The sequence below is a fragment of the Trichechus manatus genome, unplaced genomic scaffold (assembly GCF_000243295.1).
Source record: "Trichechus manatus latirostris isolate Lorelei unplaced genomic scaffold, TriManLat1.0 scaffold00006, whole genome shotgun sequence".
Taxonomy (NCBI): Eukaryota; Metazoa; Chordata; class Mammalia; order Sirenia; family Trichechidae; genus Trichechus; species Trichechus manatus.
Window position 1 is genome coordinate 18,952,862 of NW_004443942.1, and position 9,633 is coordinate 18,962,494.

Genomic DNA, 9,633 nt, shown 5'->3' on the forward strand with positions numbered 1-9,633 from the left:
TCTTTTTTTTTCCTGACATGCTCCAAATCTCAGTTTAGAAATTATTTTTTTAAATGTTGGGACTCAATGGAGGATGTAGCTTGACTAAATAAATTTGAATCTGTACTGCAATACTTGCAATGGATATTTTTCCCCCAAAATGTGAGCACTTAAACTGCACAAAAATATTTCCCCTGGGTTCAGCCATTCTACACAGACCAGCTCCTGCTTTCTAAGGAACCATTTGAAACAGGATACAGTACCAAAGAGCAGGGCTGAAGAAGCATCCTTATGTTTTTTCTAAACGTAGAACACACACTTCAAGCTCAGTATTTTGATCAATGCCTTTTGGTCTTTTACAGGCTTAAGACTTCTTGTCATTAACTGTAGTGTTTTGTGTGGAGTTTTTCAAAATAGAAGGCTCATTTTTTCCAAAGGAAAGATACTTTTGTTTTGCCAGATATAAAAAATTAGCAGCTCCCACTTAAATATGTACTGAATACAAAGGTCCCAATTGTTTTGTATATTTGTGCGCGTGTGGGTGAGATTTACTTAATCGGAAGAGCAACTTTTACGATTCCATGCTACTGGCATTATTAACAAGCACATAGGTAACAAGCACGTAGAAACAATGCCAGGCTGGGGGCTCTGATCTGGTGTTTTGTGCCTAGCAAATACTTAAGTTGAGGTAAAGGCCTATGGAAATCCTACAGAGAGTGCCACCTAAATGGCTTTTCTTCTTAATAAGGAATAGAATGTGTGAGATTACTATATTTTTATATTAATATTTATACACATTCTTCAGGCAATTGACTGCATCTAATCATATATCAAAAAGCAAGGAGGTGGCCAATTTCTTTCTACAAAGAACTAAACTAGTGGCTAGAATTGAGGGAATAGGTGAGATATTCTAAAGACTGGGGGCAGAGGGGAACCGGGGCATTTATTAGCTGGAATGTACATAAATGCTGACTGGTTTGGTGTGGCTGCACCCACTCTAGTCACTGAGTTTGGCTCTTAGGGGAGTTCGAAGAACCAACCACCAATTAGCTCAATGTGACCAATAAGTCATATTCCCACTCCCCCCACAACCAAAAAAAAAAAATCAACCAACCAACCAATCTTAAAAACGATTATAACAAACCACAGCTAAAAGAATGGCCCAGGTTCCATCAAACACTGCTTTTGTTTGTCAACACTTTGAGGTTGGATCAGATCCATGGATGGCTCTTTGCAGGCTTACCTACTTTATCTACCTAATTTATGTACACATATTGTTTCTTCTCCCAAGTTTAACTTTCTTTCCTTAACAATAGGTTACGAAAATAAGCAGCCACTTCCACTGTAACTGACCCATACAGCAGGTTTGCTGTTGTTAGAACATGGTGAAGACATGGATGTTTTACCTTGGGCTGAGTCCTAACACTGCCGACTGAACTGAGGCAAAGCCTGACAACTTGAAACCTTTTGGTGCAAGCATTTGGTGGCGCAGTGGTTAAGAGCTCAGACTGCTAACCAAAAGGTTGGTAGTTGAATCCACCAGCCGCTCCTTGGAAACTCTATCAGGCAGTTCTACTCTGTCCTATAGAGTCACAATGAGTCAGAATTGACTCCACGGCAAAGGGTAGTAACCACTTAAATGAATGAGCAAAAATTCAACACTGATCCATTTGAAGATTTACTTCAGATTCTCACTCAGAACTGTGATATCATTCATTGGACTAGTACAGCTAATAAAAAGAACTTTGGAGACAGCTAATGACCACACGGGCTTATGCTGAAAAACAAGAGATCAAAGCAATGTTCTGTGTTGTTTCCAGCCATCATAATGATTAAGCAAGTTTAACTGCTTACTCAATGAATAAAATACAAATTGGATACTTCCATTAAGGCCAAGTTGGTTAATTTAGTAGATGTCTCCCTTTTTTTTTTTTTTTTTGGTTTGTCTGTTTCTCTGCTGAAAACTTTCAGTCAGGTTTAACAAACTCCTTTAACTTCAAGGAGTTTGGATGTCACATTTAATTCCCACTTCTTTTTACTCTACCCTTTAAACAATATTTTAATCTTCCTCGAGTATGAAATTGGTTAAGCCTGAAGTTTACCAAAGTTCTCATTCCACGGCTGGGCTCATGTGATGACTGGCAGGCAACGGCTTCTCTTACTTTGTAAATCCATAGAATCGAGTAATTCATCTCATTCGATCTGTTCTTCCATACACACAACACAAGTCAATGTTTGTTATGACTTTCTTGATCCTTATTTATAAGACAATACAAGAGGAAACCATGTGTGTATGCTTGAAATAGAAATGATACATTGCACAGATATAGTTCACCACGTTCTGGGATGGGTTGTCAGTGTTCAAACGGGGAGTCTGGAGAGTAGGAACAGATGCTTTTTTTCCTTAATGGCCCTTTCTCCAATTTAAAATCCTTCCATTTATTTCCCTAAGATTTAGTGATAACTTTAAACACTCTAAATTACCCAGCGGCTTGGCAGCCATCACAGAGGCAAATCTTTTTAGAAATCCTAGCAATCTGTTAGATTGTGGATACTATGATATAAAATCTGCATGCTCCATGTGTAAAAATGAAATCAGTGCAATGGATACAAATACATAATGCAAATGGCACCATTTCCAAACTGAGGGTACATGACCTGCCTCTGAATATTGAATTTCTATATTTCCTTCAGTCACTGACTCTCTAAATTTGGGCCAATTTATTCTCATTATCCCTAAGTAAACCTACTTTGATTTTTAACTGTTATTTTATAATCAAAGAGAGCCAGCCAGCCCTGATTCACAGATCCCTGATGTTGCTAGGATACATGGGTTGGTATTTGATGAAAATATATCACTTCAAAGGGGAAAACTTTCAAGTGTCCTGGAAAATAACACTCCCGTCTTCCACTGTGGAAGACAGGCTCAATCCTGAAGCTTCTTGGAAGCTCACAGACTGCAGGATTGGCCTTCCTATGCTTTGAAACAAGCATCCTCTTTGGAGGGCTGTTTAGTTGCAAAAACTAGCCAGGTTGGTCTTAAAGCAAGGAACACACGTATTTATAGTAAAACTCGTTTTCATGTTTGTTTTACAGTGAAGAGAAAAAAACCCAGAATCCCCAGATTTTATGTATGTTGAAAATATATTTAAAAACATTAAAAATTCTATATTTAAAACATATATTATATGTTAATTAGTACACTTAAATAGAACTTGTATTTACAATAGGCTTCTGATGCGGTTAAGTTTTAATGCCAATTTCTTTCAATAACATAATTATATAAATATACTAAAATACAATAAATATTTTGTTTGTTTTACATGGTGAATAATATCTTTACCATAGAGAGAACAAGGCCACAGACATTTACTTACATTTTCAATGGGAATCACCATAAAAAAGCAACAGGCCTGCTGCCATGCATGAAACACTTCTGCCACAAAGAGACCACAGCAAGACTTTAAAAAACAAAACAAAACAGAAACGAACAGCAACAGAGGGAAATTTCAACAAAATAAATCTTAGGTCAACATAAACCACCAAGCATGTGACTGTGATATATTTTATTGGGTCAATGTGCCACTGACCACACAATTGCTGAATGTCTCCTATCTAACCACTTAACAGATCTGGCCCTTGTTAATACTTTGAGAATTGATGGGGACTTTTTTTTTGGTAAGATTTTGTCCCTCAAAAGGAAACTGCAAAAAGTTAGCATACAGCAGATATTCCAAGCATTCATTACATGTTAAAAATAATTACAAAGATAATATTTTCAAACGGCACAAAACAAACCTATACTGTATAGTCTTGAACATCATTTGCTTCCTTCTTTTAAACGACAGGTACTGAGATGATACTGTAAAAGATAGGCTGGTTCTAAATGAAAAACTGAACAAATAGAAATGACTTGCTGATGGCAGCTTCATTCCCTGGGTTATGGTGGTCATCCACTTTTGTTTATCCCTCACCCTCCTAAGACACAGCAATTAGTTTAGGATTTTCTTCTTCTCGTGACACTGGCCCACGTCTGGCCACTAACCTTTTCAGGTTTGGACAATGGTGAATGGGCTTAGCACTCATTTTCATTGAGGTCCATTTTTCCCAGGATCACTGAGACTCTCTTTCAGACTCCCAACTTGACTTCTCCTAGGCCAAGATGGCAGAGGTGAGGCAGGGGACCTCTCCATGAACAGAGAGGGTAGGCAGCAGGTTGCTGTGGCCTTCACTGGGGAACAAAACTTTGTCAGCTCTGCTCTGGCCTCTTCCATCCATCGAGCAAGGCACCTTCAAACCTTGGTGTTCTGGACACCCAGACACCTTTTCAAAGTACTTCTGAATAAGATTTTCTATTGGTGATAGCCTTGGTCACTTAGCCTGAGTTTTGGGGGTTTTTACCCATCCCCTTCCTCCTTGACAAAAGTTCTGAAAATATAAAACCCTGGTTTCCTCAAGTCTAATTTCATAAGCAGTTTGAGTGTTCATGTAGTGTTCTATCTCAATGCATCAATCTGATGATTGTAATGTCACATTTGGCTCCTAACCTGCCCTAGGCATATCCAGCTTTATCCAAAATAAACTAATTACTGGAGGGTGTAAGTCTGTTTTAACACAGTCCTCCTTTGAGAACCTCTCAAGCACAGTTAGATAATGTAGGCACTTAAAGCATGAGGTCCAAGCAACTCGACACATGTCATTCCAGAGCCACCTCTGAGAGTCCTTCAGAGGCCTCCCCTTTGGAATGTCTCAAGTACCATTCCCTACCCTGACCTAGACCTCAAGATGGCCACTCAGAAATTCATCCTGCGCCGCGGGGAAATGATATGTCAGCTCCACATAGCCTCCATATCACTGTTCCGTGTCATTTCACTGGCAACGTGGATTCCTGCTTCGATCTAGGTATTTCTGGGTCCGTACAGAACTCCACCTTTTGCTGCAAGACACGTTGAAGCCTTATCATATTTTTAAGCCTTACCATGATTAACCCAAATGTTTACCCCCTCATAAAAACAAACAAACAAAAAAACTATACTTTGGGGTTATTTTTTGTTTTTCTTTATCGCTTCTAAAAAAAAATCACTGTTCACCATGCTTATATCTACGTGCTATGATGTGACAAAATTTGTTCAGTTGTTCAGGGCAGTAGTAAAATATTTCAAAGCGCACAACTGATTTATTTTCCTTGAAATAATAAAATAAAGAGAGGACCAAAGGGGCGGGGGGAGGGAAAGAATGTGCTCTAAGCAAATGTAGGTCTTTCCAACAAAAGCAGCTTCCCCTGACAAATGCCCAAAGGGTGAGCGGAGCCTGGGAGGTGCATCATGGGAAGTGGAGTGTGAGTATTTCGTTCAGGTGCCTTAATTTTTATTCACTTTTCAGTCATCTGATTGATATTGCAAACATCTTTACAATGTACAAGTGAATCTTTAATCAACCAGGACAAATATTGAATGAATTCTTTCCCCATCCCTACCTCCCTGTGGAAACTAAAAAACAAAACAAACAAAAAAACACAAAACAAACAAAAATATACCCCTCCCATCCCCCATCCCCTAATCCAGTAAAGCGATGACAACAGCACCTTGACATTGTTTTAATTCCAACGCTATCAGAAGTTAAAAGCAGTAAAACAGATAGAGTACTAACAAGAACGAAGATACTTACTGTCTAAAATGTAAACGGAATGTTTTGGTTCAAATTTTTGTTTTTTGTTTTTTTGTCTGTTTTCTGAAAGAGGACAGTTTATTATCAATTCACAATTAAAGCAGCATGCAATTTATTATTATTATTTTTAAACTTTTTATGTTTTCAATTCTTGGCAACGGCAACAAACCACAACATTATCGAGGAATGTAATGCAGACTTTTAAAGTTGTGCGCAAATGACTGTTTTCCTTCTGGTCATGGATATGTCCAATAAATAGATTGTAGAACCACTGTACTGTATAAACTTCATTTATACATGCAGTTCATAAAATTATTTTTTCTTAACTGAATAATTTACCCTGTTATGTATATATACAAATAGATAAATTTTGTCTCAATATAATCTATACAACATAAATCCACTATCTTCCCCTTTTAATGGTCAATGTACATACACAGGAAGTGTCTATCCTTATGAATCGCCAGCCAATTCTCTTTTTGCTATCCATGGTAAGGGCCCGCACGTACGACTGGGTAGTTCGGCACTGGGAGTTCCAATGCCTTTTGTCTATGCCCCTGCAGCCCTCTTTTGTGTAACCCATGGGATTGCACTTGGTCTCGTAGAAGTATTGCTTCAGTTGGCCTTTCGATACAGGGACTTTTTCAAGGACTGTGACTGTCCCGCCCGACATGTCCACTGCAGTCTTTTTATCTGCTGCTGTTACCCACTCGCTAATACTGTCACACACACTCAGCTCCCCCCGGCGGGCAGGGTCAGAGTGGCGCCGGACCCTCATAGACATGTTTGCAGCATCCAGGTAATTTTTGTATTCCTCAAGCAGAAAGAGAAGAGGAGGCTCCAAAGGCACTTGACTACTGAGCATCACCCTGGAAGTGTACAAGTCCGCGTTCTTATTGTTCTCTTCATTGGGCCGAACTTTCTGGTCCTCATCCAAGAGCTCTTCTATCACGTGTTCGAAAGTGTCAGCCAATGATGTCAGGCCTCTTGAACCTGCCTTGGGCCCATTCACGCTCTCCAGAGTCCCATGGGTTCGCACACCTGGGTAGGCCAAGCTGCCTTGTCCTCGGACGTTTGCTTCTTTCATGGGGGCAGCCTTCATGCAACCGAAGTATGAAATAACCATAGTAAGGAAAAGGATGGTCATCACTCTTCTCACCTGGTGGAACTGTGGGGAGAAAGCAGAAACAGGGACACAAAACTGGTTAGAGCTTCCTTTTACAGGGATACGATGTGGCCCATCTGACTGTAATTCCAGGCCATCCTGCAGGGTCAAGGTTTTTTATGTATTGGTGATAAACTCCAGCTGCACCAGACACAACTTAATGTCAGTAGTGTGTTTTATGTGGTTTAATATAAACCAGAGACGTGCAATGTTTTCCCTGAGATTTAGCATATAAACCCAAGATTAGACGGCTGCTGAGCAAGTGAAAAAAAATGTGGCTTCAAGTTCTCCTCCTTCCTCCCACTTTAGCAGCTTTGTAAGTTTAATTTTTAGTGATCTCTGCTCATGCTGTCACTGGAAACACAAAATCAGAAATGTTACCAAGCAACAACTGCAAGTGTAATAGTAATTTTTTTTTTCAAGTTAGCAACATGGTCCTATTGCAGAACGTTGCGACAGGAACAGTAGTGGCCCGAGGGGTCTGACGGGGTCTTTCCAGCTATGTGATGTCTGGGTGTGAACAGCATGATAAAATAGATGCCAGGGAACTATAAAGAGCCTTTAGATTGATGGGGTTTTTTTTTTCTCCCATTGAGCGAAGAAGATTGATAATTTCCTTAAGACATTCTATTTTACAGATAAGGAAACAAAAGGCTATAAAGAACTTGCCTTGTGTCATGAAGAAAGTTTATATTGGAACTCAGGTCTCCCCACTCTGGGTCCAATGTTCTTGCTACAACACCTGGGTGGTCATAACTGAAAACGTTTTGCTTATTTCCAAACAGAAATAATTCGCTACACATTGATTTTAATGATGTGCCTATGCCTGGGGCTGATATCATGAAAACAATGTGTCTGCTTAAGAAACTGGAAAAGTCAGCATTAAAAAAGGATTGAAGTCAATCTCAAATGCCTCCCATATGCGGACTCCCCACTTATCTCCATCAATTCTCTGAGGCCCCTCGCCCCTTGGCTTTTCTGGCTAATATACAGATCCATCTAAGCAAGCTCAACTTCTTTTCTTACTGGAAGGCCATGTGTGTGCGTCTGTCTTCCCACGTGTGTATGTCTGTGTGTGTGAGAGAGAGAGCTTTGGGTTCTTCATACCTTTTAAAAGCAGAGTGACATTGTGCACATTTGGAATAGGGAGTGAGTGCTTCTTTCCGTGCTTTTGAAGTTTCCTGGGAAGTCCCTTAAGAGCATACCACAAAACTAATCTTTTTCTTTTTACCAGAGGGTTGCTCTACTCTGAATTTGGCTCTATATCTATAAGCATGCTCTGGGAAGCCAGTTAGAATAGATGAACAAGCAGAATGAAAACATACCTATAGACCAACCCAAGGTTACCGTCAGGTGGTGAAGGACTTCAGAATCACTTACCTGAAGCATCGTACCCCTTAGTAGTAAAGAGAATCATTCCCCAGCCCTGACACTCTAACCTTGTTCCTACTTCTCGGTTATGGAGCATAGACTTACAAGAAGACATACGTGAGCCCTGGTTGTCATCGTGTGCAAATCAGTAGGAAAAGGGACTGTGATTCCATCCATGAAGTGTCAGTAAATGAAAAGGCAACCTACCTCCAGTCAACGGGTCATACTGCAGAAATGGGTAAAAACTTTGCTATTGGGAACTGAATGTTTTTCGTTCTTCACTTTTGTATGGGATCACATATTCTGCTGCTAGACACTATTACTATCCCTAAGCACAAGCAAAGTTCCTTACAGATTCACTCTCACTTTGCACAAATAGCACAAGCATGATCAGAACTGCTTGGATTGCACAATAGTCTGAGATGAGGAAGCGCAAACTGGTTTGTATAAAACACGGGTATCTGTTCTGCTAATACCTAGACCTCTGTGAACGTTATGGATTCTGCACCATCAAGGAAATGGAGCCTCCGTGGAGGTTTCTATTCCTGGCAGGCAGTACACCATTGAATGAAAACTCTTTCTCCTAATGTTCCCAGTCCAAATTAAAACAACCCAAGGGGCCCCTTGAATTTAGGTCAACTTTAGATGAAAGAATGTAAATTCAGAATACTTTATTCTAGCCATCTATATCACAACTGGTACAGATTGGCTGTGAAATGCTATCTTTTAATACTATATTTCATCAAATCTAAAATATCATCATTATAAAACACACCATTTTATGTGCCACTAAGGGAACTGCCAGAAATTCAAGCCAGATTCAGAAGAGGACATGGAACAAGGGATATCACTGCTGATGTGAGATGGATCCTGGCTGAAAACAAAGAATACCAGGAAGGTGTTTACCTGTGTTTTATTGACCATGCAAAGGCATTTGACTGTGTGGATCATAACAAATCATAGGTAACATCGTGAAGAATGAATTTCCAGAACACTTGTGTTCATGAAGAACCTGTACATAGATCAAGAGGCAGTCATTCAAACAGAACAAGGAGATACTGCATGGTTTAAAGTCAGGAAAAGTGTGTGTCAGGGTTGTACCCTTTCACCATACTTATTCAACCTGTATGTTGAGCAAATAGTCCTAGAAGCTGGACTATATGAAGAACAACGTGGCATCAGGATTGGAGGAAGACTTACTAACAACCTGCAATATACAGATGACACAACCTTGCTTGCTGAAAGCAAAGAGGACTTGAAGCAATTACTGATGAAGATCCACAGCCTTCATTATGGATTATACCTCAACATAAAGAAAACGAAACTCCTCGGAACTGGACTAATAAGCAACATCATGATAAATGGAGAAAATATTGAAGTTGTCAAGGATTTCATTTTACTTGGATCCACAATCAACACCCATGCAAGCAGCAGTCAAGAAATCAAACAAT

The 9,633-nt window shown here is 39.7% G+C and overlaps 1 protein-coding gene across 5 annotated transcripts in view; it reads right to left on the reverse strand.

Annotated features, from left to right (window-relative positions):
- Window positions 1–3,104: 3,104 nt before the first annotated feature.
- BDNF (brain derived neurotrophic factor) overlaps window positions 3,105–9,633 on the reverse strand; it is a 62,015-nt gene continuing 55,486 nt past the window's right edge. For all 5 annotated transcript variants that reach the window (XM_004369733.1, XM_004369735.2, XM_004369736.1 and 2 more), the window contains exon 2: window positions 3,105–6,814. In XM_004369733.1, coding sequence (XP_004369790.1) covers window positions 6,050–6,814 — 765 coding nt within the window. In that variant the 3' untranslated portion in view covers window positions 3,105–6,049. The remainder of the gene's footprint in view (window positions 6,815–9,633) is intronic.